The 27,826-nt window shown below is 32.6% G+C and overlaps 3 protein-coding genes, 1 long non-coding RNA gene and 1 other non-coding gene across 8 annotated transcripts; 3 read left to right on the plus strand and 2 right to left on the minus strand.

Annotated features, from left to right (window-relative positions):
- Positions 1 to 4,793: 4,793 nt before the first annotated feature.
- Positions 4,794 to 6,791, minus strand: LOC112493118 (uncharacterized). The gene is made up of 2 exons (XR_003057439.3): positions 5,744 to 6,791; positions 4,794 to 5,073 (listed from the first exon to the last, which is right to left on the minus strand). It is a non-coding gene; the product is annotated as an uncharacterized LOC112493118 (long non-coding RNA).
- Positions 6,792 to 8,712: 1,921 nt separating this feature from the next.
- Positions 8,713 to 8,795, plus strand: TRNAL-UAA (transfer RNA leucine (anticodon UAA)). Its single transcript has one exon. It is a non-coding gene; the product is annotated as a tRNA-Leu (tRNA).
- A 1,687-nt stretch (positions 8,796 to 10,482) lies between these two features.
- Positions 10,483 to 15,251, plus strand: LOC107429384 (protein PIN-LIKES 2). 4 transcript variants are annotated; one of them, XM_048462592.2, is made up of 3 exons: positions 10,483 to 10,764; positions 11,139 to 12,472; positions 14,794 to 15,251. In XM_048462592.2, the coding sequence occupies exons 2-3, from the start codon at positions 11,177 to 11,179 to the stop codon at positions 14,878 to 14,880; spliced, it is 1,383 nt and encodes a 460-aa protein (XP_048318549.1). In that variant the 5' UTR covers positions 10,483 to 10,764; positions 11,139 to 11,176; the 3' UTR covers positions 14,881 to 15,251. The 4 variants fall into 4 exon arrangements, with proteins under 4 accessions (XP_048318549.1, XP_048318550.1, XP_048318552.1 ...); XM_048462593.2 differs by lacking the exon at positions 14,794 to 15,251 and adding an exon at positions 14,038 to 14,351 and having other exon boundaries at positions 11,139 to 12,474; XM_048462595.2 differs by lacking the exon at positions 14,794 to 15,251 and adding an exon at positions 14,060 to 14,351 and having other exon boundaries at positions 10,484 to 10,764.
- Positions 15,252 to 19,409: 4,158 nt separating this feature from the next.
- On the plus strand, positions 19,410 to 21,176 carry LOC107429360 (probable ribose-5-phosphate isomerase 2). The gene has a single exon (XM_016040034.4). It carries the CDS (start codon positions 19,954 to 19,956, stop codon positions 20,773 to 20,775), a length of 822 nt encoding a protein of 273 aa, XP_015895520.1. The 5' UTR covers positions 19,410 to 19,953; the 3' UTR covers positions 20,776 to 21,176.
- Positions 21,177 to 24,095: 2,919 nt separating this feature from the next.
- Positions 24,096 to 26,887, minus strand: LOC107429372 (transcription factor ABORTED MICROSPORES). The gene is made up of 9 exons (XM_048463006.2): positions 26,816 to 26,887; positions 26,190 to 26,295; positions 25,850 to 26,035; positions 25,678 to 25,759; positions 25,506 to 25,574; positions 25,091 to 25,363; positions 24,778 to 24,990; positions 24,497 to 24,673; positions 24,096 to 24,388 (listed from the first exon to the last, which is right to left on the minus strand). The coding sequence occupies exons 2-9, from the start codon at positions 26,288 to 26,290 to the stop codon at positions 24,266 to 24,268; spliced, it is 1,224 nt and encodes a 407-aa protein (XP_048318963.2). The 5' UTR covers positions 26,291 to 26,295; positions 26,816 to 26,887; the 3' UTR covers positions 24,096 to 24,265.
- Positions 26,888 to 27,826: the final 939 nt, after the last annotated feature.

The following is a 27,826-nucleotide window of genomic DNA, read 5'->3' on the forward strand; positions in this document are numbered from 1 at the left end:
TTGTTAATGGAAAAGTTAAAGAACGAGTTTTATATTTCTATAAAAAGGATAATCAGTTACGGAAATCTTCAATTTTTATTTTTTATTTTTTATTTTTATTTTTATAAATACTGATATTCATTACAAAAACCGCACAAAAAGCCTCCAACAAAGGGAGGAATTACAAAACAACACCACATCCAAGTATATCAGAGGCTTGGATGTTCAAAAGATCATCTGGAAGAGAGTCCAGGTTACAATCAACGTAAAGGACAAAATTATCATGCAAAGCTTTTTTGGCCAGCAAAACAGCCAATCTATTGGTGTCCCTTGAGTTCGAGGAAATAGTCCAATTAAACTTAGCAAAGCAACTTCTAAGAAAAAAGAAATCATATCTTGTTGTCCAAGCCGAAGGATTTTCCTGATTGATTGTACCATTCACAACCAAAGAAGAGTCTGAGGACCAGATGATATTATCCCATTGCAAATTTGCAACGCATCTTGCTGTCCAAGCAAGAGCTTTGATTTCAGCTTACTGGGGATAGTCACAATCAACCAGCTTCGAGGCTAGATGGAGAATAACCCCTTAGCTATCTCTGACAACGAAAGCTAAGCCTGCCTTACGGTTAACATAAGCTGCATCTGTATTAATTTTCTTCCAACCCTCTAGAGGGGCTTTCCAACTATCCTTGAGCATATGTGAATGGTTCTTATCAGCTTCCTTAACAATAGCAAATTCTTCTACGAGATGATTGAAATGCAAGACCACATCTGAAGTGGGAGAGATGTTGGAGAAAAGTTTCTCATTTCTACAATTCCAAACAGCATACACAAGAGTGGATAGAAAAATCGGAAAGATTCCTTCCTCCAATCTATGAAGACAATCTCCAAATCTTGGATTGATGAAAAAATCAACCAACTCCTCAATATTTGAGAATTCCTATCTGTCAGGTATGCATCCCTATTTGCTTGCAAAAGCAATTCTTCTAACAAAGTGACATTCTTTAAACAAGTAAAATGCCGATTCCACCTCAACTCCACAAAAAATACATTCCTACTCTCCATTCCTAAATTTGTTGAGAAGAACCTCACGAGTGGGAATTGCCTTAGCAAGAATTCTCAAGAGAAAAATTTTTAGGCGTTCATGAATCTTTAGATTCCAAAGCCTCTTTCATCTGTTATTACCTTCTCTTCTCCACTCTTCTTCAAAAAGGAAATCGTAGCAGCTTTTGACTGAAAAATTACCTTACAGGTGAGTTTATCTTCACAGGGGGTTCGAGGCAACTCAAGTTAAAAAAATGGCTTTAGCCGATTCTAAACTACAAATGGTGCGGATAAGATTCTCATTCCAAGAGTGTGAACTCTCATCCCACAGCTCATATACCCTTCTCCAACTAAAAATATTGATACCTTCCTTCGCTGTAAGATATTTATTAGGAAGTCCGGGAAGCCATGGGTCCACCCAAGGATTAATGAAAGATTCATCTCCAAATCGAAAACAAGCTCCTCTGCGAAACATTTTCCTAGATTTAACAATCCATTGCCAAACGGTAGAAGTCCCTTTTTCAGAGTGCATCTGAAAAAGGTTGAATTATATATGGAGATATTTCGCCCTTAGCAACCTGGTCCATAAACAATTTTCTCCACTAGCCAATTTCCAGCCAAGTTTAGCTAAGAGAGCTAAGTTCATGTCTCTAAATCTTCTAAAACCCAACCCTCCCAAATCCTTCGGCTTGCAAATGTCTTTCCATGCTTTCAGAGTAAGGTAACCCGATGCTTTGGGTTTGGCATCCCACCAAAACTTGCGCATTAAACCATCTAGATCCTCACAAACTCCTACCAACACAAGATGGGTAGACATGGTGTAAGTGGGTATGGCTTGAACAACCGACTTAATCAAGGTGGCTTTTCCGGCGTTAGACAAAAGATGTCTCTTCCACCCCTCAAGACTCAAGCCTCAACCTAACCTTTTCTTTAAGTTTGAAAAACTCCTTCGACTTGTTCCTTCCCAAAACTAAAGCATTTCCTAGATATATGGCATTACTTCCCATTTCCTTGAACCTTAAAACATCTTTAATTGCTCTTCTATCTTGTCTAGGGGTATGGTTAGAGAAGAGGATGTTGGATTTATCGACATTAATTCTCTATCGCGTCCAACTGCAGTACTTATCTAAGCAATCAGTAGCCGCAATGGCTTTTTGAGGAATGGCTCGGCATATAATCAGGATGTCATTTGTGTACATCAAGTGAGAAATGGATGGTGCATTTTGGGCAACTTTGATGCCATAATATATATATATATATATATATATATATATTATTTTAAAATTTATTATTTGAAACTGAATTAATGTATGTTTTTCCTTTAAATATTTACGGGAAATTTATGTGTGTACTGTTGAAAATGGCAAAAAAGCATAAGGGTTGCATGCATATCCATGGTTTTTCATGGCTAAGAAGAGTCTTAACATTCTAATTTCTAGTCACTTATTTTAAAGCCCAACAGAATATGAATGTCTGACTAGCTTTTGAAAAGTATTTTTGGTTAAGGGCTCTTATTGTTCGACAAACTATAAAAACCATCACATCAAATGGACATACCATATATTAATAATAATATTATACGAATACAAAAAGATCTTCACTAATTAAGAATTAAGAACGTGGTACATAAAGCTAGAACTATATATATATATAATATAGTCTCTCACATACCTTATGAGTGGGGATTAATATCGCATTCTCTTGGTACGAAAATTTGCTTGAGCAAATTAATCATCGTTTTAGTGCACACATAAATCACGTTGTTTGACAAATTAAGTGTATTTGGGAAATTATCATTTTTTTTTTTTCAATTCTGCTTATATATTCTCTCTCTAGTGACCTTATTACCTGATTTAATGATTAATTCACCCAACATTTTCAACCATTCTGCTTGATATATATACCCCAATTTAAGATCTAACAAATCTTGAACGGACCCAAAATCTTAATCATTAAGTTTTAGCTAATATGCCATATATATATATATATATATATATATGTATATATATACAACCATGTTGTGGGATATATATATATATATATATATATATCTTCATGATCTCGATCAAATTAGCGTGGACTATATATATATATATATTACTCAAATATAGTCACTTTTTTATTTTCTCATGTAATTGAAGATACTAAATATTGAGGACAAAATTAGAAAGTAGGGACCTTATAATTGGCAAAACTAACCTTTTGGGAGGCATATACGCTGAGGAGTATAACCAGCCTTGGAAGAAAATCCTCTGAGGTTTCTGAGGGAGGTAGCTGTCGGGCATAGTCACCAAACTATGAACATAATTTCAATAGTTTGGATTTGGAAGTCCTAGTACCAATTTAGAAGTCTGTCTTTCATTCGTAATGAAGAATGTAGTTACTTTTCCCACTAGCTATATATTAGGTTACAACAACCAATATTGACGGAAGAATGTGAATAATTAGTCATCCAATGGAAATGGGACCTATATATTTATATATATATATGGGGCAAAGTGCCTACCATATACATTGCAAGGGGCATTTGCAATAAAGTGCAAATTGGAAATCCATTATTTGGGAGAATAGTAATTATGTATATGTATATATGGAGCAGACAACACGTAGTGGAAAAGATCTTGAAAATGTATGGTCTCAAATCCTATATATATTTGAGTGAGTCTTGTTGCGGGGGATACATATAATTTGATGAGAAGAAAGTTTTACAGACGATCGAGGAACCACAATCATGTTTTCTTTCCTACATAACCAATCAGTCAATGTTTCGTGAGCTGTGGTAATATGTTAAAAGGGGATATATGCAGACTATTACAGTAGCACCAGATATGCACACTGTGTGACAGAAGGTCTGACTTAAATGTCCCACATCCAAGACATAATAATGATAATTGAATACCATTTTGAATTTATATTTTGTATGTTTATATAATACCAAGACAAAAGACTTCATGTGTGTGTATCTATTATATTCCTTCGGATTATGTAGGATGGCCCAAGCAGCATGTTTCATGACCTTCTAATTTCTTTCTTTAATTCTTAGGATCAAAATTAAAATTTTAAGTTGATTTTCACAGCTAGGTATGCCCCTACAAATCCAAACAACTCCAATTTTTCTTCTTCTTTTTTTTTTTTTTTTTTTTGGATAAAAAGCATATTTATTAATGATAAAATAGAAACCGGAAATACATTATGTATCCCTATTAGTAGAAAGAAGACAATAAGGTGCTTCTTCTAACCATACCATAAAATCATCTGATGTAAGTGCACGCCTAGCCAGTACATGAGCCACTTTGCTAGCTTCTCTATTTGCATAAACATATCTGAAAATTATCATAAGAAACTAACAGAATTTTTATATCTTCAACCGAGGAAAAAAAAAATCCAATTTAAACCTCTAAAAATCAAAATCTCCCACTACTAAATTAATAGCCCCTTTGTGAATCAGGGTGAGCTCACCCCCATTAAAACCAGATTTGGCAATGCTTCGTATATGGCCATAGGCTCCATGGTCATCAGAGGATCAAAAGACGGTGATAATGTTTGGACACTGCTGTCATAACTTCACCATTTGCATTACGACTGACAAGACCAACTCCCAGTTGATTTCCTTGTTATTACACACGTTAACGAAATTTGTTCAGTATAAATATATAATCCAGCTTGTGCACCATATTAGTTACGCAATGAGACTAATTTTTTTTTCTTTTTTTTTGGCGTCGTTATCAATATTGAGATTATTTAAGGGAAATATATTTATATACATCACGCACAAGAAACATGTTTCTTATTAAAACATAAATTAGATGTATTACTGTGTGACCAATGAAAGTATATTCTCTTCAGGTAAATAATATCACACAGCTAATTAAATGAATTAGGAACCCAAAGTTACAAAATAGCCTGCAAATTGGTTGTTGAATAGACAAGTGTAGTTAGTCTAATGGTATGCACTTCATTCACACTTTGCACCACTTTAAACGGTAGGGCACTACTTGAGACAGTTTGTTGGCCCGAATCACCCACCTTCTCCTCCTTTTTAGATTAAAACTGTATTTCAGCAAATGGTAAAGTCATTGTTTTTTCGTATCAAAAGAAAAACATTAAAAACAAAACATGATAAGTACTTCTAATCATACATAAAATGATTGCAAAATGAAAATATATATATATATATATATATATAATACCATAAGATAAGAGCTCCATAAGATACATGCATTTAAATAACATTTAAGTTCATTAAACGGGAGAGATTCCTAATCCTTGGTATGAAGGTTGAAAACTTAAGTTATGGAAATCCTGGTTACTCAAAACCAGATCAATATATGATTCGTATTCTTTTCTTTCTTTTTTTTTTTTTTTCCCCACCTCTTTGGTAAACGATTCTAATCTGATAATGATTCTATCATATAGCAAACCAATATTAATAGCTTTATACATATGTGTTATTACTTTCTTTTCTAAAAAACATAGACAAAAATTAATTAAACAGAATTCGTATTGCTATTAAACATAAATAAAGATTCCAAAAATATGCAAAAAGATGATGAAATTTTATTCATTAAAAAAAAAAAATCCATGCTTGTCTTATGGGTATAGCAAATTAGAAAACATATAAACAAAAATTTTCCTGTATGAGAAAATAAATCGCGGCTACTAATGTTAGCAATTAAGAACCTTGCAAAAGGGAATGAAAATATGCTTGGAGACTTGATACCTATGTATTCTCCACAACCCCATGACCGAACTCCTAATCAATCTTTACACACTGCGAAAAACCCAATCCGTCTTTATTGCCCAGACAAAAAACATTTTCTGTCCACCACATATTTCACCTGCCGCTACCTGCATATATATATATATATATATATATATATGTATATATAACAAAGAAGCATGGATGATGCATAGATAGATGCACAAAAATCAATTTAGAAAAAAAAAAAAAACAAAAACAAAATAAAAAACAAAGCATATAAAATATTCTATCTAAACAAAACACACACTCAGAGCACAGCCTCTAAAGAATTATACATTTTATGGTAGGACTTCGAAGTAAAATTAATCCAATATATAATAATATAGATGGATTAATGTGGGAATTAAAAAGAGGAAGCTCCTTTCAGCAAACAAATAAAATAAAAAGAGGGAGCTCCCTTCAGTCCAAGTCGTGACAGCGAAAGCCGAACGCGGCTCCTGCATCGTTGGATCAGAAACACACCACGTTCCATGCACTTCCCTTTTTCATGATGAGCTCTTGAACCAACGAGTCAGCAGCTGAGTGTCAGCCATATCTGACTCGAACTGGACTGAAGAAGAGCTCCTTCTATACCTTCCATTTAACTTGCTAACAAAAACCATAAATATACCGGATGAGAAGGATTACTCTACCACTAGTACTATCAAAGGACCAAAAGCATATACAAAAATAGAAAATGAAAATAAAAATTAGTACATAAAACCCTGAATGGTGCTTCAATTAATCCTGCAAAACCCACAAGTTTTTGTTGAAGGTATTCCCAAAAGGTTCATTCTTCTTGTACAAGAGCACAAGAATATACACAAACTTAATTATTATACATGTATGAAAAAAAAAAAAAAGAAGCTTTCATGCAAATTATGGAAGAAACCAAATACCGATGCAGAAAGTAACACCCAGAGGTCTCCTTATATACTATGACCCTGAAAGACTGTAAGAGAGAGAGAGAGAGAGAGAGAGAGAGTGAGGGGCATGGCTAAGAAAGGGAAGGTACGAGGAAGGAATAGTAAGCAGCAGAGAGAGAGAGAGAAAGAGACTATGGAGTAATATACTAAATTCTAAAGAATGAAATAATAGCTAGAGAGATTGTAACGCCGACATGAAAATCTAAAGAGGGGAAGAGAAGTAGATTTAGGGTCAGGCATATATCAAATTGTCATTCATTGTAATGTTTGAAAATCTTATCCAATGGAAGAAGCCAAGACAAGTCTTTCACCAAGAACAAGTTGGTACTCAGATGTGCTAACATATCTTTTCAATACAGCTGGATGGCTCAAATATATGTCTGAGACTGAGATCAGAGAGGGAGAGAGAGAGAGAGAGAGAAAGAGAGAGGCATATGAGGCTATTAGCTTCTATTAGCTTAGCTTAGCTGTTACCTACTCCTTTTCTCTCTCAACGACATCTCTGCTGTGCTGCAAGATTTTTCATATTGCAATGTAACCATTGGCTTAATACTTATATACTATTAGCTTCTTCTTTTTTTTGGGTCTTAAAAAATCACCTAGCTACCTTTAAAAAAAACATAAATAGCTAAGTGTTAATTTATAAATCTTCTTGTTTCTAAGGCGGGGGAATGGGATGATGATTTTGATTCATAACACACATCCCACGCCTTTAAGAGAGTAAGAGAAACAAAACAAAAAGAAGGAGAAAGTGTAGGTAATCACTACCACCGCTAGCTTATAAGGCTATGGATTTAAAATGATTGAAATGCTTTTACAGCGTCCAAGGAAATTTACTAAATATAGCAGTCTAGTTGCCAATCCCAGTTAGCCTGGTTTGATCCGAACCATATATTGCTTTTTTTTTTCTTTTTTTTTGGGTCAATGAACCATATATTGCTTTACTTAGCCATATATTCTATGCAAACCTGCTAGTTCATTCCCAACAATCTAGTTCCCTGAACCTCATATATTCTATGCAAAACCTGCTAGTTCATTCCCCACGATCTAGTTCCCTGAACCAAGCAATACAACAAAATGATTGAATCGGAAAAAAAAAAAAATGAAAAAGGAATGGAAGAGGGGTAACCTAACATAAGAGGGAAGTTCCCCTATATAGAGAGGTACTTTTGGCAGAATTGGGTAAGGCTTTCTGGTATGAAGCTATTGATGGTTTTTGATGACTTTTAGTGTCTGTCTGGCACTCTCACTCACAGTCACAGCTGTAATAGTAAACATCGTCCTGTGGAGCCTATTGTATATTACCAACCATAACCTTCGGGGAATCTCAGATTCATTGCCAACGTACTATGTCTTGTCAACTCTATTCTTTTCCTTGCTTTCTTCACGTTTTTCTTCCCCCTTCTTTTTATTTTTTTTATTTGGGTTATTAGGGTTATTTCATCACAAGCTTACTTATAATATATGCCTTGCCTTACCAACATCTTGTGGTTGGCATAAAAAAACTAGGAATAATTATTTGTTAAATTACCACCATATTCAAAAGGCTAGGCTTGGAAGTGGATTTAATACATGTATGCTAAGGTATGTTAAGCTTCTCACATTCCCATATTTCCGCTTACATACTGCATTTTGTAAGTGTTAATTTTTCTTGATGGATTACAGTAAGATGACAGCATATTCAACATATATATAGGATTTTAGGCTTTCTTTATACCATATTAAATCGTTATTGTTTCTAAAAGCTTAAACAATCACAGAGTAAGATCAGCTTGTATATTAAGCTATGTAAATAGTTTTACAACTATGCGTAACAAAAAAAATAAAAATTGTGATTGGTTAATAACGAGCAAGATCCATGTGTTTTCTATACAATGCGGTCAATTATTAGAACTAGAAACCTCGATATCTGATATCACAAGGTCTTACTGGGTAATACTTTGTTTGTGGGTAACGACCGCTGAGGTGAAAAAAACAAACAAAAGGGAGGTTATGAATATAATGTGAGAAGAGTACACAGTCGCTGGTTTGCCCGAGAGGTTAAGGGGGAAGACTTAAGATCTTCTGCACATAAGTGCGCATGGGTTCGAACCCCATAGCCAGCATTTAATATTCATTTTTTTTTTTTTTAAATCTTATTTCTCTCAATGAAAAAAGTAAGTTTATTTATTTATTTTTTTGGTGAATAGGAGTTTATTTTGAAACTATCATATCCCTCTCTTCTCATCTATGATATTTTCTTGTTGCTATTCTTTTTTTCCTTTTCTTTTTCATTTTTTAATTGAAGATTTTGTTGGGTCCACATATATATATATATATATATATATATATATATATATATATATATATATAGTCATAAAACATTATTCGATATTGAATATAATATTTTTTCAAAACATCTGATAATTATTTTAACGCATGACCAAACAAGAAAAAAAAAAGCAGGAAGTCGATCATTATCAACAAACAATTCCTACCAAATATAATCATTACTTTTGCAACCAAAAAAAAAAAGAGGCATTGGTGTTTCTTGGCCCAAGCAGAAAAAAGGCCCTTCCCATATTATCAGATGGCTGGATCTAGTTCTGTGTGGAAGATAGCCCAAAGCTTGGCTTTAACTAAATGGGTTTGCTTAAGCAAATGAAGTCGAAATCAAAATGGAAAACAAAATGACAAGAGTTACAAGAAGCGGCATATTGATTGAAAAGCAACTCATTAAAGAAGAATTCTTAGCTCAAAAAAATAATAATACTTAAAGGAAACTTAACATATTTATTAACCCAAAAAAAAATAAAAGATAGAGAGAATTCACATAAAGTAAACATATTTTGTCATGTATTTGCACAGGTAATGTGTGACGAATTTTACCTTTTTTGAAAGGAGAATTCTTAGCTCAAAAAAAAAAACAATAAATAAAAGGAAAATTAACATATTTATCAACAAAAAAACAAAAAATAAAAATAAAAATAGAGAGAATTTACATAAAGTAAACATATTTTGTCATGTATTTGCACAGGTAATGTGTGACGAATTTGACCTTTTGTGGTACTCGTCTCTGTTACTTCTTTTAAACGTATGGTATGGAGAAGTGGATATCTTGTTTATGAAAATGATTGATGGTCTATACACCTAAACTTATATATCTATATATATATATATATATATATATATATATATATATATATGTATTAAAAGAACGTTTAAATTATAAGATAAGATAGGTTGGAAAATGCATAAATACTTTGTCAATTCAGAATCACATAAAATTCATTCTTTCAAAATAATAATAATAATAATAATACATAGAATTCATCATTTTAATTGAAATGAATAAAAATTAAATTGATTGATATCATCACAAAGAAACAATTCGGTGGCAATAGGTCGTTTGTCATCTAAAAAAAATATATGCTGTATGTTTAAATAACAAAAAATATATAAACAAATAAATAAAAGATAGCAAAAAAAGAAAAATGGTAGTAACATATAATTTTTTTCCTCTAAAATAAAAATCGAACAAAACGATAAATACTTTTTATAAAAAAATGACGTGAAAAATTGCTATAAATAGTTAAATTCTATTTTTACATGCGGTTTTAATAAATTAGAAATTGTTACATTGCTATCAGCCAAGCCGGAGATCAGATCCAATAATTTTATCTTCTTTAGAGATACAAAGCGGCTGTCGCTCTCACCTTTTATTTTATTTTATTTCTAAAAACAAATCGGTATTGAAATTTTGTTTTAAGGAAAAAATAAAAAATAAAAAATAAAAAATCCATACGTAAAACAATAAAATTAATTGAAAAAAAAAAAAAACAAATTAGTTATGTTGGGATTAAATCAAGTAAAACCATGGACGTTCAACGAGATACACAGCGATACTCATCCAAGTCATAAAGTGGGTCAATGGATTTGTCGTGAATCTATTATTTTGTAGGTTGAGGGGCTGTGACAAAGCTTTGCTGTGAATCTTCAATCTTCTCTTGAGGGGCGTGTGACAAAGCTTTGCTGTGAATCTTCAATCTTCTCGTCTCTTCCTCAGTTTCTTGAATTCTACCTGTTTCTAGAACTGTAAGTTGCTCCTTTTATCTCTCTTTTTGGGGTTGATTCCTCAAGGTTCTTGGAAAATTTGAAATCTATACCCATGCTGTAGTTTCAGTGATTTTGTGGCAGTTTATGATAAATAAGATGATAATTATATTGATTTGGTTTTAATTCTTAACCATGCATAAAACCCATTTCATTTGTTGCATTTATAAGCTATAAATTTGCCATTTTTCTCAAAATCCATATAGTAAACTCTGCTGATTTTGTTTTCTTGATGTTATTCCTGCATCTCTGTATTGGAATTCCTAATTTAACCAGTGGGGAATTGAAGATTTTGATATTGGCTCTATAAATATGCCCATTCATTTAAATAGTTGTTTCTTTGTGTTTTTCTGCAGAAAGGCGTATTGATTTTGGTATTCAAGTATTTGAAACAATGATATCTCGTTATCTTACTGCATTTTATCAAGAAAATGTCCAATCTAGTGGGGAAAATGTGATGAGTGCAATAGTCCCGCTGATGAAACTGATATCTCTCACTCTTATTGGACTGTTTCTTGCTCATCCGAAAACTCAAATGATTCCAAGAGCCACGTTTAAGCTTCTCAGCAAGCTTGTTTTTGCCCTTTTCCTGCCCTGCCTTATCTTTACGGAACTGGGTGAATCAATTACACTTGATAACTTTGTTCGTTGGTGGTTTATTCCAGTCAACGTATTGATTAGTACGGCAATTGGTTGCGTTCTTGGGTACTTGGTGGTGATTGTGTGTCGCCCACCGCCGCAGTTGACCAGATTTACCATTATCATGACTGCTTTTGGGAATACTGGAAATCTTCCCCTTGCTGTTGTTGGATCTGTTTGTCATAGTGCAGAAAACCCATTTGGGGCCCATTGTAATTCGAGAGGGGTTGCCTATGTTTCTTTTGCTCAGTGGGTTGCTGTAATTCTTGTTTATACCCTCGTTTATCACATGATGGAGCCTCCAGAGGAATACTATGAAATTGTTGAGGAAGGTGTTGAGATTCAGGAACAACCAGCAGTAAACAATGTTAGTAGGCCTCTACTTGTAGAAGCTGAATGGCCGGGTATTGAGGACAAAGAAACTGAGCATTCCAAGACACCCTTTATTGCTAGGATTTTCAAAAGCATCTCAAGTGTTTCACAGTCTGCTTTGTCAGATGTTGATTTCTCAGGGGAAGCTGGTGGTGGAGGCAGTCCTAGGTCCATTAGATGTTTGGCAGAGCCAAGGGTAGTCAGGAGAATTAGAATTGTTGCTGAACAAACTCCCATAAAGCACATACTTCAGCCCCCAACGATTGCTTCCCTCTTGGCCATTATTATTGGGACGATACCTCAGTTAAAAGGATTTTTCTTTGGATATGATGCTCCACTCTTGTTTGTCACTGATAGTTTAGAGATTTTAGCGGGGGCAATGGTGCCTTCTGTGATGCTTATTCTTGGAGGTATGCTTGCAGAGGGGCCAAATGAGTCTAAACTTGGACTTCGAACTACTATTGGCATAAGCGTGGCAAGGCTCGTGCTGCTTCCTCTGCTTGGAATTGGAGTTGTTGCATTAGCTGATAAGCTGAACTTTCTGGTTGCTGGTGACTCGATGTACAGATTTGTGCTCTTGCTACAGTATACAACACCAACTGCAATCTTATTGGGAGCAATTGCAAGTTTGAGGGGATATGCAGTTAGCGAGGCTTCAGCACTTCTCTTCTGGCAGCATGTGTTTGCGCTTTTGTCCCTTTCTATCTATATTGTTGTCTACTTCAAAATAATTGTATATGTTTGAGCTCTGATTGATATTTTACCATGAAAGTTGGAAGAGTGGTTGGCATTTAATGATATCCAATAACTGCATTCTCCCTTTCCCTGGTTCAAGAAGATGTGTTTTTCTTTTTTGTGTTCTGAATGGGGGTATCAGTGATTGAGGTGAAATGCGTTTTTTTTTTTAAACTTCTTTTTCATTCAAGAGTCAATGATGCTGTCATTTTAATATTTAAATGTTCTAGAGTAATTGCATATAGTTGTTAAGTGCTGTAAATTGTTCTTTGCAAAGTTAGCTTTCTTTGTTGAGTATTAAATTGAATTATTAGATGTGGATCTCAAATTTCTGTTTCTATTATTGTTGTCCTTGCAGAAAAATAGAGCTTTATAGATGTGGAGATAACAAAAAACATGCATATCAGAGTTTAGAAATGTCAATATCAGATTGTTTCAGAACTAGAGTATTCTTTAAGACAGTCTATTAGGGGAAAGGGATAGAACTGAAAAACAATTAACCCAACTAGATGGCATTGACTGGTGACCACCTTTAAACTTCATCAAAATCAAAGGGGAAATTTACAAAAGAAAAAAGTTTATGCAAAGTTATATGGAAGGCAGTCTGTATGTTATAGCATATGGTGTTTAAAGTTATGTTATGGAATAGAACAATCTCAGAACCTGGACTCGTTATTTATATAAATATGAATATTGAACATTAGTATTAATGTATTTTATATTGAAGAAAAATGGAACCATGTGATAAATGATATTATACTCTTCATTTTGGGATATTATCTTTCTGTGCTTTTTTGAAGCAAAAAGAAATTTTTTTTTAAAAAAAGTTGAGTCAACTTAAACGTAGGATCAAGGTGTTCTAAAAGCTATACATGATAGTTAATATTTTATAAAGTATGCAAGGTATAGAACCAAATTAGAAGCCTAAAAGTTTGCATGAGTATACTTTCCTGCTGCAAAGTGTCTGGAAAATGCATGAGTGCTCTGCTAAAAGATTTATTCAATGACGTTGTTTTAATTGTCTAAACTAGGATTCGGCTTGCTATTTAACCAATACATTTGGGTTGAAAACTTTTCTACATGTTGAAATTCCGATTTGGAAACAATTTGTTGGTGGGTTTAGAGGCTTATTGGATATCCGAAAAGGCTTTAATTGAAATAGGAAGTGGAAATTCAATCTGCTTGTAGAGTCCATGATCCTGGAATAATTTCTAGGTTTTTATGATAACCTACTAATATTACTGTATCATGTTTATGGCCTTTTAACAGTCTTAACACATAATTATTGCAACATGTTGCCCATCCTAGGCAACCATAATGGAAGTATGTGCTTTTGGCTTGCTATTACACTATTGGGTTCCGGTACTATTGGGTTCCAGTGAAGTTCCTTTAATATGATTAATGTTAATATGTGATTCGAATGTGATCTTTGCTTTAATAATAATCCTAATTTTATATATCATGCTCTGTGTTGTTCATATGGAAGCTAATTATTGCTTTGAAATATAGTTGGTGTCTTTTTCATGTGCAGTTAAAGTGGTGGTTGTCTCTTGCTTTCGGAAAGAGTTTATACCCCAGCGAGTAACTTGTTGTACAAGTTTTCAATCATTGTGGCCAATTAAAAGAATGAATGGCAAATTCATCCAATCACATATACATGATAGAACAAAGACAAACTAGTGGTCTTTTGTGAAATTTCCAAATTGTCCCTTATTCTGTGTTTTGTTTTGGACATATACATATTGTGTATTTGATTGCAAGTATGCGCATGCTCTGTTGTTTTTATAATCTTATATTGACTGATTCTCTGAGAATTTACAATCCAGGAAGCTTTATATTTGGTCTCTAAGCGTGTGTATTTTTCAGATAGAAAAATATCATATGGAATTATTAGACAGTAGCTGCAGGAAAAGGGTTGAATGCTCAATATTGTACCCAGTTTTATGTTACATTTTACATTTTTATTTGTAAATGGATACGACTGAATACCAAAGAAAGACTTGTATATTTATGTTGGTTCAATGGTGAACATAATTCATATCAATAACTGGTTTGAAAATCTTTATGACAGTTTGTTATCTGGGACCTGTTGTTTTGTTTGTCTAAGGGAGTCTAATATCGAAAATTCTTGAATATTTTCAAGAAAAACCATGCATGTAAAGAGGATATGAAGAGAACTTTTTTTCCATCATCGATAGTTGAGTGTGGGTTTAGATCATAATTAACATCCAAATTATAAATATACATTTTTTTTTTTTTTTATAGGATGATAGAAGCACATATTCTCTTGAAGTTCTGGAGTTGTTTATTAACAGGTTCAAGCCCAACAAACAATTCAGGGTAACATTTTGACCAGCTAGTTGCTTCTAAGGATGGAACAATGAACAAGTGGAGGCCGTATTTTCTCCATTATTATGTTGGACCAGGACTTGAATATATATATATATATATATTTTGTGGTAAAAACCAGGAATGCAATTTGAACGTGAAACTTACTTGGAAATTTGTATGACTAGGTAATACGAAGTTGTTTTCTTGTAGTTTCTTTGTCAATGACAACTTGACCTCCAATTCATGTTTTGAATAGTCTTGATTCTTGAAGCCAAGTTGTCAAATGACCATAAACAGGTATTATTATATTATAATTCGGTAGGATTATATGTTATTGAGGTTGAAGGTCAAACATACTATCTAACTTGGTCGGCAGATTCTTACCCCCCCCCCCCCCCCCCCACCACAAAAAAAAAAAAACCAAAAACAAAAAAAGAAAAAGAAAAGTAAAATGAAAAAAAAAAAATGAAAAAAAAACCCCTACATGGCAGGTGGTTTATTTACCTTTTAATCTTTAGTTTTATAATGGTGCTTGTACAAACTCTTCCTTTTTTTCCTGCAGAATTGTGAACAAATAGAAATAGTTATCCTTTTTGGTCTAGAAAGCCGGTGGTCAACTCGTTTTTGGCATTTTGCTGAAGATGAAATATAATCATTTTGTTCATGTACGTGCTTGTAAGCATTTTGTTTATCATGTGGATTATTAGATCAATAAAGCTTAAAAATTAACAAGTTCCGAACTAAAGTGAAATTTTTTGAAATTAGGGGCATTAGGTGTCGGAAAAAAATTACATAGCCCCTACCTAAACGAAATGATGATTTTCCATAACAAATAAAAATACAAAGTCAATGGAGGCAAAATGTAATTAATACTTTTCTGATGAAAAACAAAATGTAATTAGTACAATTTAAGATGCCAAAGGACAACCTCCCTAGTTATTTTGCGACCATCTCCTATTTGTTTATTTATATATGCATTTCTCATGTCACTGCATATTTTCTAAGTGATTGAAATTTCCATAAGTGATTGAAATTTTCATTGTGAGAAATGATTTGGTTGAACCAATTTCAAAATATCAAATCTTACTTTCTTAAGATCTTCAAGCTATGGTCAATAAAGTAACTTCTCATGAATAAGAGTAAAACATATCAAATATGAGTAAGCCATTACATTTTTAATGTTGAAATGTAATTTTAAGGTGTGTGAAAATATAATTTAAAATTTTTTAAAAAAATAAAAAAATATATTTATATAATAAAATATTATTATTATTATTATTATTATTATTATTATTATACGACAAAATGAAAGTCTTGGAGATAAAATAGTTTTTTGTCCTAATTTATATTAAAATAGAATATTTTTTAAAACTATGTTAATTCTAAATTAATAAAAAAAAAAGTTAGGATGATAATATGTCCTTTTCAATTAGTTTACTTCACTTTATCTTAAAATTTTCTTAATTGTGCGTGTTTTTTTTTTTTTTTTTTTTTATTCCTTCCTGGAGACACATACGGGAAGCCAAAAAAAAAAAAAAATAATATTCTTTTTTTTTTTTTTTTTCCTCTTATTTTTTCCTTTTGTATGTTCATCCTTCGAGTTCCAACAGGATAACCTTGGTTTCAGCAGCAGAATTGAAATATGCACATTGCTTTCATCAAGTGATTGAGAGGACTATCAAAGAAGTGCTATTATTAACGAATTCTGATCGGTATTACCAACAATAAACAAAAGTTTTGATCGGTCTCTTCCGAAAAAATTTACTGACAAAATTATTATTTTCTCCCACAATCCTAAATTTGAATCACAAATTTTCAAAATAAATAAATGAAATATATGCAACCAAAGAGCAATAACTATGATTACCAAAAATACAAAAAGCAACAACTACGTGTTTATTTTTAGTTTCAAGATACATTCCATTTCATTAGATTTCCCCACTGTAATGCTCGAGTCGGAGAGGCAATGATTTCATCTCTGCAAACTATCTTCATTTTGTCGGATTAAAAATTATGATACAGTTTCTTTTAAAAATTCAAAAAAATATATATTTTTAAAACACTACCTTAAATATTAAATGCAAAGTCCAATTAACATATATATATATATATATATGCATATACAGTGATTGATTTGGTTTGAGAATTAAGACGATATGTTATACAAGGTCTCAAAAAAAAAAAAAAAATCAACAATTTTAACTATTTATTTTTATGTGAAATAAGTGTTTTGAAAGAAATTTTATACTGAAATATACTGAATTGAAAATTAAGAAAAACTAAATAATAATTAAAGAAAATAATATAGCATTAATTTATTTTGGAAGACGGATAATGTGGTTACAGATGATTGCCTGTTAGGCTAAGTAATTCAATTGCAAGCAGACAAGATGACACCTGGAAATAAGCAAAAAGCTTTGAGCCAAAACAATTGTGTTTCCCAAGAAGATGCCATTCCCCTCCTGCTTTAATCCTCAGTGACCCCGGTTGGACAAGTTTTTGCCAATCCATTTAAAAACTTTGGAATTAATTAATGGACCATCTCACTTTGGGTGTCACTATCCAAACAGCAAGAAACCTCCCATTTCTCTTAAGTCCCCAGTTGATTAAAAACAAAAAAAATTAAATAAATAAGACAGTAGATTCCTAACCAGAAAGATATATATATAATTTTAATTGATATTTTTTTGAATAAAAATATATAATATACAGTAAAATTAATATTTTCAACTAAAAAATATTGATTTTGGATGGATCGCATACCGACGTAGAAATAGATTGATTGGCGAATATAAAAAGTCTAGGATGTTGAAAAAATATGAGGTTTGGATGAATTGGAAATTAAAAATTGCTTTGATTGGGAATATGCGGAGATTCGCAATAAAAGCAGGTTTCATGCCTTGTTTGCCACTGTATGCGCTTTTAAATAAACAGAAAAATAACAGAGGTCATTGATTCCATTCATGCACATGCCTCTATTTTAACCCTAAAAGGTAACCCAAGCAGACCTTAATAACCATTTTGGATGGTTGATATTAACTTCCTTTCCATGGTGGAGTTTCTGGTCAACTATAGAATCTTTATAAAGGAACTATAAAATCTTCTCTTTCTTTTCTCTCATGAAGGTCTTTCTATAAAATATAAATATTCTTTTTTTCTTTTCAAATGGTGTTAATCCGATGTCATTATCTTGTATGGTCTTTAGGATTTTTTATTTTAATTTATAAATATAGTCTTTAGGATTTGTTAGTTTTAGAGTCACTATACCAATATATATATATATATATATTGCCATGCTCTCCTTCTTTGTTCATTTTTTATTTGTTAAAAATAATTTCACATTTTATATTGTATTGAAGAAATTCTCATGGAAATTGCTCACCTTGACTATCTTTTATTTGCTTTTAATCCTTGTGAAACTCTTGTCCTTATTACAATCGGGAATGTTAGAAATCCAAAAAATATTGACTATCAAATATATTAATACCACAAAAACTAATGAATCAAATAGCCAAAAACAAGGGAAAGAAAATAAAAATACAAGAATTTAGAGTCTAATTGAACAAAATATGCATCTTTTTTAAACTTTGGGAATATTACCAAATACTTAACTTATTATTATGTCCATTTTTGTTGCTATAGCCCTGTTCATATGTGAAAAAAGAACGATGGAAAAATTGTTATTACTAAGAATATGCCACCATTCTAGATGTCTCTTTCACGTGTAAATCAAAGCACTGTCTGTCTCTTATAAAATTTCAAGGAAGAAAATAAAACCCACAAAAGAACCAAAATATCAACATTTTTGTTTGGTCTTTCTCTAATGAGTTTTTATTTTCTTTATTTTTTTCTAACACAAAACTAAGATGTTATCCAAAAAGAGTATGAAACCTACCTATTATATTATGGGGAAAATTTCATTTAGATACTTAAATTTTGTCCTAATCATAACTAAATTCAATATTTTTTAAAAATTATTATTTAAATCTCATCTATTAATTAATTTTTAGTAGTTAATTTTAACATATTGTAATTGTACTTTTACAGTATTATTTAAAATGTTAATTTTAAATCTTTAATTATAATAAGACAAATAAATCTATTTGATAAATATAGAAAATATAAAGAAAATTAACAATGATTTTTCAAAACAGCAAGATCTAAATGAAATGAAATTTAGCCTATATTATATTGGCAAAAAAATTAGTTTAGATTATTGCTATATGTAGCATCATTACGTATAAAAAGCTGTGAAAGTAACCCAGAATACTAACCCTACTTAGTGTGGAAGAGGCATATTAGGCAATAAAAAAAAATTATATATATATATACGTGGTAAATATATTTGTGTCCTTTTGATGCAAAAAGATTTATGAGTACACAAAATCTTTGGCAATGAAAATATTAGAGGGAAAAGTCCCATGCGGAATCTCTTGTTCCCTACTATGCAAAATCTCCTCCAAAATCTCTCAAAAGGCCCTAAGAAAACAACACCATTTTATTTTATTTTATTTTTATTTTTTTTTGGGTGAACCTTCCCAACATTTTCTCAGCCACAGGGTCTCCTTCCTCTTCTTTTTCCCCTTATATAAAGAAAACCCCCAATCCGACCCGCCTCCTCACAAACCCTATCTATCTCTGATTCTCTGTCTCTCTCGTATTCTTCTTACTCTTTTTTATTTTTTTATTTTCTATCTATTTGTTTCTTTCTTTCTTTTCTTTTCCCAAATGCTCAGCACCACACATTCCTAGATAGGCTGCCCCATAATCTCTGCTTCATATCTTCCTTCATATCTATCTCAATTCGTCTCCTTTCCTTTTCCAAAAACGAGAAAGAAAAACAAAAAAGATGTCGAGCTCGTTTTGATATCTTGGTTTCTTTTATATCTCAAAACCCTATTCTTGTTTTCTCGCTTAAATCTTCAAAAGCCCGAAAACTTGAATAGGTCCAATTTTGAGGGATTTATTTTTTTATTTTTTTGGGTCATATTCTTATCGTTTTTACGATTTTATTTTTTGGGTTAATTCTTTTGGGAAAATTTTAGATTTTGATTTTTTTTGTTTCGATATATTCTTTTGTGGGGTTGTGGAAAAATGGCTATCCCGTATCCCCATTTCATTGCTTCCGAGAAATCGGCCATGGAAACCGGTATTTTGGTTCCTTCACCGTCATCTTCCACCGTACCCCCTGTGATTCTGACCCAGGACGAGTTGAAGAAGATCGCGGCGTACAAAGCCGTCGAATACGTCGAGTCCGGCATGGTACTCGGCCTGGGAACCGGTTCGACGGCGAAACACGCCGTCGACCGAATCGGCGAGCTCTTGCGCCAGGGAAAGCTCGAGAACATTATAGGAATACCCACTTCGAAAAAGACCCACGAACAGGCTGTGTCACTGGGAATTCCATTGTCCGATCTCGATTCCCACCCCGTCATCGATCTGGCTATCGACGGTGCTGATGAGGTAGACCCGCATATGAATTTGGTTAAAGGCCGAGGTGGGTCGCTTCTGAGAGAGAAAATGGTTGAAGGGGCTTGTAAGAAATTCGTGGTCATTGTTGATGAAACCAAGCTGGTTAAGTATGTTGGTGGGAGTGGTTTGGCTATGCCGGTTGAGATTATCCCCTTTTGTTGGAAGTTCACTGCTACGAGGCTTCAGAACTTGTTCGAGTATGCGGGTTGTACTGCAAAGCTCAGAACTTTTGGAGAAAATAACGAACCCTTTGTCACAGACAATGGGAACTACATCGTAGACTTGTATTTCAAGAAAGATATGGGGGATTTAAGGGCTGCTAGCGATGCAATTTTGCAACTTGCTGGTGTTGTTGAGCATGGAATGTTTTTGGATATGGCGACCACTGTGATTGTTGCAGGGGAGCTCGGTGTCAAGGTGACGAATAAGCAGCGAGATGTATGAAGCCCTGAGACGAGTTTGAGAAATGGGTATCTAACTCTTTTTTAAATATATATGTAGAAGCCAATTGAAATTATAATTTTCCAGTCAATTTTAGGGAAACTATTTGGCTGGTATATTTGTTGTAACAGGGGACTTTTTTTTTTTTTCTTTTTTATTTGTTTGGCTTTCATAGAATCGGCTTATTCGATTTGTGGTGAAGGTCTCCTCAATTTTTGATAATGTCCCTGAAATTTTTAGCAAGAAACTGTAGTAACTTTTGAATTTTTGTGGACGGCTGAGTGACTAGTGTTCATACTGGCTGTCTCGTTCTTTAGACTTGCAAAATTCAACCTCATTAATTATTTAACGCCAACTGATAACACTGATTTATTGGAATAAAATGCCTCAGACTAATTGTTGAATATCTTGTTTCTTTTATATATATATATATATATCTTGTCAAATCTTTATATACAGTTGTTGCTTTTCATTGAGAATTTTGTAAAGTTATGTGTGCTATTCCTGGCGTTATCGATGATCCAAAATAATTCTTAATGTGCTCTTAAAGTCTAAACCGTGCAATGTTCTTGAGGTCAGGGAAAGGTACCTTCTTCTGAGTTTTTTCTTCTTGCACTGTTTTTCAAGATAACTTACATGTGCACGATGGAATTTTGGATCACTTGAGAAAGTACAGGTTACAGAAGCATTATGAAGAAATTGCACTTAAATTGAACACTGCATTGCACTTAAATTGAACACTGCGACCGAATAATATTCTGTATTATTTCATTTTATTGGTTTTGTATTCATCACTTAAAAGTGTTGGTTTGTTTTTTAAGTTATTTTCTTCAATGAAGGAGCTTTCCTAGCAAACGCACGATTTTTGTGCAAGGGTTGTTTTTCATGAGAGATCAGCCTAGAATTCCCGGCATCTCTTGTGGGTTCCTTTAAGCTCAATGTCTGAATGGGGTTTCACCTTCAAGCCCAGGCCATTTGGTGTGGTAGATTTCAAAAAATGGTGGAAACAGTAGCATTTTTGGGTTTTACATGTCATATGGGTCTGTTCTGAGTCTTTGTTTCTTTGGCTGTTGCTTGGAATAGAAGGTAGTTCAATTGGCTCTGGTTCATTCTATTCAACATGCATGTTTGGAACTATCCGATGGCACTCTTTTCCCCATCAGATCCTGGAGCCACCATTACAGTGCACTGTGAAAAGCTTTCTTGACTTTTGAAGGTAGAGGAACAAACAGACTGCTTGGTTTACTTACTGGGGTTTAGGATAATTTTTTACATTGTGATTCCTTCCGTAAAACAGAACACAATAACAATTTGTATACGTCTTCTTTGCTTGTCTTAAACACTTACATAGAAGATTATCAAAATTGTTCCATATTATAAATGGATTAGTACTTCTTCGTCAGCATTCTTGTACGGGCTAGAACTTTTTCATATTCTCCTTTCCTCCATTTTCATATTCTATTCTTGTTAGTGTCATGATTTTCATTCTCCAAGACGTTCATATCCTTCAAGTCTATTGTGATTTTCACGTGGATCTCGATCTTTTGAGCTTTTTGATGCTGACAAAAATTAATTTTATTATTTTACGAGAACGAATTTCTCGTGGAATAAATTTTGTGCAGTTGCGGAAGAAGATTTTCTTCTTGGCCAATGGTTTAAGGTTGCTTGTAGAAGTTCAATGCTTAATTTTTGAACGACGAATAAAGGAGGCTTCCATGCTATCATGTATGTTTTTGGTCTTTGGTCTATGCCTTTCTTTCGTTCAAAATATATTTGAGGACTATGAAGCCCCAACTCCAAGTCAATTGAAGATTGTTTTGGGTCAAATGCAGAGTTGGACCATTGATGACGACAATGAGAGATCCGCTCACATCCAATAAAATCTTTTTATTTATTTATTTTTTATTTTATATAGATATAAAAAATAACTTCAAAATCTTTTGATGAATGCGTGGAAGATGAGTGGTGCTCGAAATAATGAAAGATAATTTTAAATCAAAGTGAAAATGATTAAAATAATTACAAATTGTTTTAAACTTTTTTTTTGCTTGGAATTGTTTTAAACATTTTTGTTATAGGTGTGGATGAAAATAGATTATGGTATAGAGAGACTAAATAGGATTTTAATTTTTTTAGGGTAGGTACAGAGGGTAGCTATTATGGTATATTTAAAAATTCTTTCTTTACGTGGAATTGGATTAAAGGTATCTATATCCAAACAAAACCGTGTCGGTGGATTTTTGATGATAAACAACTGTGTTGCATATTGGAAAGCTGATGCACATGTGTCAGAACGTCTGATTGATTGATGACAGAAAACAGTTTGCTTTTTTAAGTCTAAATTAAAAGTTTGTGTTCTGGTTTTCAGAGATTTAGAAACCAAAATATCAGCTTCTAGATTTTGAACCTCAGATGGAAGGGTAACTACAATTAATTAGATCTTCAATGGATTGATGAGTTAACTTCAGAACTGTTTGATGTTTTAAATAAAAGCATACTGATCTTGATATGGAATTTTCACCTAAGATGGGTTTGAAATTGATGAAGCAAAATTAAAACAGAACAAATTACACAATTCAAAATTTGTCACATGTCCGTAGATGTGTATTTAGTATAAAACTTTTATATACAAAGAACTAATTCAGGCTTGAAAAAGAAAAAAAATAAATTGTCTCCTAAAAGCTCATTGGACATTATTCCATTGTTAGCAGTGGCACCAATATGATAATAATTTGAAGTAATCTTTTAAGGCAATATATAGAGGGCAACATTCCACAAGTATAACACATCAAAAATTTAACCTATAAGGTTCCACGATTCAGAGTAACATGCCTTTGGCTCAGGTCAGGTTTACTTGTGCCAACTTTGAAGCCCTTTTGGTAGTTTCTGAAAACTTGAAGTAATTACACACAAACGTATCCATGCTGATATGCATATAGTGATTTTCTTATGAAAATCCAAATGCAAGCAACAGTTTCGATGGGTGTATACAGTTTTTTCATAGGCAAACACACCCACAATTTACCATAGGGTGTATACAGTGAGTTTCTTAAAAAATCTAAATACACCCCAAATTTTCTGTGAGGTTTACAGAGAGAAATATTGTTCTGAATTCTGAACACAACCACAATTTTACGATGTGGGTGTATACAGTGTTTGCCATGGAAAATTGGGGGTGTGTACAATAATTAACAAAGGATTTCCTGGGAAGAGTCTGTATCTGTTTCAGAGTTGTTATTCGACTAAAGATTGGGAAGATTGTGTAGCAAAGAAAGAATGGGAAATTAGTCTCCCAAAAGAAAATTATTGAGTATTTTGGATGCAAATGAAATTAAAAATGGCTCAATAAATCCACAATAAAGTCTCACTTGGAATAATCATGAACAGCCAGTTAATCATTATTGTATCTGTTCCAAAATAAAAAAAAAATAAACTTTATTAATCATCAATATATCCCAAATAATATCAGTGGCTTTTTTCCGGTGGCAATCGATCACTGAAACCGGCAGCCATTTTCAGATGCTTTAGACATATCTGGCCATACTCTAGGTGGGTTCTGTGTAAGCTCAAGTAAGGAGTCCCTCACATGATCAACTTCAACTTCACTATTCCTTTTCTGTTACCAAAAAACAAATAGACAAAATTGTTACCTTTTTTGGTTTTTTGGTTATTATTTTCCTAAGCATAATGAATCTCTATAAATGAGCATATAGTTCAAATTTACCTCTACTTTAAAAACGTTGGAGACAAGGCCTGTAGACCTAGTCACATTTGCATTACTCACAACTAGGCCCAGAGAATTCAATGCCTCTATTAATCTTATAAACCCACCAGGCCTGTGCTCACAGAATACCTTCACAAAGAACTCATTTCCATTTATCTGAGCTACTTCCACTTGTGGCTGGAATAATATTACATATTAATTATTTCAATTTCCCTGAAAAATTAAACAATTCTAAACTTAAAAATAAAAAAAGAAAAAAAGAAAAAAAGAATACATAGTACCTCCATTTGTTGTGCTTTGTCATTATTAGTAGTAACAGAGTCCTTGTTTTCTTTTGTGACACTTTCATTGTATGATTTTCCCACAATATCAAACCTATTTGGAACTTTATCATTATCACATTCAGATTTAAGCTCATCTTGGAGTTCTTTTGCTTGCTTTTGCAAATCCTTCACAAACTCTATTGCATCCCTTAGAATGGAAGCCTTGTCCATCTAATCAGAAACAAATATAAGTGGAATTATTAAATATTTGGTATAAACAAAATATTATTGTATACGTGAGGCCGAATTTAAATAATTATATTATGGTTACCTTAGAAATATTAGGGACTAAAGAGCGAAGGACATAAAGTCTGTCATTAAGCTTCTTCCTTCTCTTCCTCTCTGCAAAAAGGTTTTTGGATTGGCCTGGCCGTGATGAATTCTTCACATCATCTTCATCATCAATTTGATCACTGCAATGCTCTGGTGGTAGCTGGAATTGATTAGTAGCCTCCTGATGATGATCTTCATTTTCATTGTCCAAAAATGAGATATTGTTAAATTCGGTTGTGATAAAGTCAATGACATTCTGATCTTCAGGTACCTGCCATGCATGCACAGTAATTTGCTAAGAAAACTTTCAAGTATGTATTATTTGAGCAAATTTTCAAAATCATATCAAAATCTAATAATAGTAAAGTAAAGTGAAATTTATGAGAATTGAGAAGAAATAATATGTATGTTACTTGTTTAGTTACAAATAGTTCAATCAATCCTCCTGGCATGGGAACTAAAACCCTGGTCCCAACAATTTCCTGCAATAGAAAGAAAAAATAAAATAAATAAATAAATTAGCTCAACATAGAAATGGGGCTCTTTATTTAAGATTGGTAAAGGGTGTTATAGTATAGTACTCACTTCCAGTACAGAGGAATCTGTGCTACAGCTTACGTGTGACCAATTGGGTTGGTTTGATACCAAAGTCTGTCCATAAATATTCCTGTTTACTAGTGAATTCTATGTTAATTAATTATAATAAGAAATTAATTTCCTTCATAACAATAAAAAATATATCTCTATATATATATACCCAGAATCTATGGGTACAGAATATGGAAGTTGGCTAAGGAGATCACAAGCATGTGTTCTTGGGTGCTGAAATATGGTATCTCTGCAGGTAAGAATTGGAGGAACTGAAAAATGATGTTCTTCTTCTCCACCATTTTGGCTGCTTTCTACCCCTCCACAACAACAATGCATCAACTCGATCATTGTGCTACAAGAAGTTCCGAAATTCACACATAAAAAAGAGATTTCTAGGCAAAATTATTATTAGAATAACTATAACATTAGATTTTATTCATTTTTTTTTATATAAAATAGATTTTATTCATTTGATCAGCTTAATTATGATTATTTATTTATTTAACCTTTGGTCTTCACTCAATTTCCAGAGAACACAATAATCCCAGCCTTGCAAACCCACAAGAGGCCTAATACTCTCGAGGAGGTTCTGCATAACCATCTTCATGTCACCTGCAAACTAAACTTGTATAAGAATTTATAATGAAGATATGGAATAATTACCATAGATTTTGTCTGAACAAATCTAATTTTTGTTTTTGTTTTATTTTCAATCTTGTTATTAATGATAAATGAAACCTTTTAACAAATAAATTCTTCACAATAATCAAATCATTTAAGATGGTCAGCGGTCAAGCTAATTAGCAAGTAATTCATATTAAAAAAAAAAAAAACTGAAAATCTATAAGACATCCATATTATTACGTTAACATGTCGAACAACAAACAATAATAATAATTCAAATAGAAAAATTTGACCAAGTGAACCAAAAAAAAAAAAAAAATCATATTTCTATATATCACACTGCGAAGAAGGGCAATTGTTGATTGTTTGCTTAAAAATAGCAAAAATAAAATGTGTAGGATACATATATATATATATATATATAATATTTATATATAAACAGGAAGGGCATGAAAATTAAAATTAATAATGAAAGTAGATAATACGTCAGAGAGAGAGAGAGAAGGACCTGTGGAAGCAGAGATTAATGGAGTAGTAGTCGTAGAAGTAGTAGCAGTGAATTAATGAGAGAGTGTAGGAGAGGAGATGAGAAATGAGAAAGTTGTAGAAGAAGGGTTGGGAAAGTGGGACCCAGATGCTGAGGTGTCAGAAGTTGGTAGGTGAAGTCCACCAAAGGCGGGAGCAGTGTATAGACATATTACATGCATGACCTAACTACTAACTAACTTGTAGCAATGTACACATGGCCATGATCATCCAGCTCTTTCCCATACGACATGCCCTACCTGTCGTTCAGCTTTTTATAGATTTGGACTTTTCGCTACATTCTTAATTTCTTTTGTTTGTCTTCTGATTTTTATTATTTTATCCACCGAACAATATTCTTAGCTAAGCTATATATATATACATACATATATATATATGGATATCCTTAACAAATTTTGTAGATTAATTTGGCTGTTAATCCTTGCCAGCAATGTTTGATCAAAAGACTTCAACTTTATAAAAGATATGAAATCAAAAACTCTATTTGGGTCTGGTCTATTGGCTCTAGTTAAAATTATTTTTAAAATATAACATATTTTTTAAAAATTATTTAAATATTCTCAGAAGCAACTTTGATTTAAAAAAAATTGTTTTTGACTGTTTAAAATTATACTAAATAGGGCCACTTTATCTTTGATAACCCTTTAGTCATTGGCACATAAGAGATTGACTTTGTTTTTCTGCTTTAATGGATCATATACTCTTACCAAAGGAGGGTAAAGCTGTAGTTTCAAAAAATGAAAAATAAGGAGGTCTAAAGTGAAATTTATTCATTAAAAAAAACTATGAAATATATAAATATATTAAGAGGATCAAGATTTTATAGCCAAAAAATTCATCATTGACCAATGAAATTGAATAGAGTGGTCGATATGTTATATAGATGAGCTACATACGGTATCGAGGGAAGAATGTGAGGTAAAATAAACATTCAAAATTAAACATTTTCATCATAATAGACTCTTATTGGAAA

Source organism: Ziziphus jujuba, chromosome 12 (assembly GCF_031755915.1).
Source record: "Ziziphus jujuba cultivar Dongzao chromosome 12, ASM3175591v1".
Classification (NCBI taxonomy): Eukaryota; Viridiplantae; Streptophyta; class Magnoliopsida; order Rosales; family Rhamnaceae; genus Ziziphus; species Ziziphus jujuba.

What these genes read in the sequence shown, in the direction of transcription:
- LOC107429384 (XM_048462592.2), top strand. Translation starts at nt 11,177, where the DNA reads ATGATATCTCGTTATCTTACTGCATTTTATCAAGAAAATGTCCAATCT. An exon ending in CACTTCTCTTCTGGCAGCAT is followed by an intron (nt 12,473 to 14,793) that starts GTGTTTGCGCTT and finishes TTTTTTTTATAG; the next exon opens with GATGATAGAAGCACATATTC.
- LOC107429360 (XM_016040034.4), top strand. Translation starts at nt 19,954, where the DNA reads ATGGCTATCCCGTATCCCCATTTCATTGCTTCCGAGAAATCGGCCATG.
- LOC107429372 (XM_048463006.2), bottom strand. Translation starts at nt 26,290, where the DNA reads ATGAAGATGGTTATGCAGAACCTCCTCGAGAGTATTAGGCCTCTTGTG. An exon ending in AAATTGAGTGAAGACCAAAG is followed by an intron (nt 26,036 to 26,189) that starts GTTAAATAAATA and finishes AACTTCTTGTAG; the next exon opens with CACAATGATCGAGTTGATGC. An exon ending in ACAAAGCACAACAAATGGAG is followed by an intron (nt 24,674 to 24,777) that starts GTACTATGTATT and finishes ATATTATTCCAG; the next exon opens with CCACAAGTGGAAGTAGCTCA.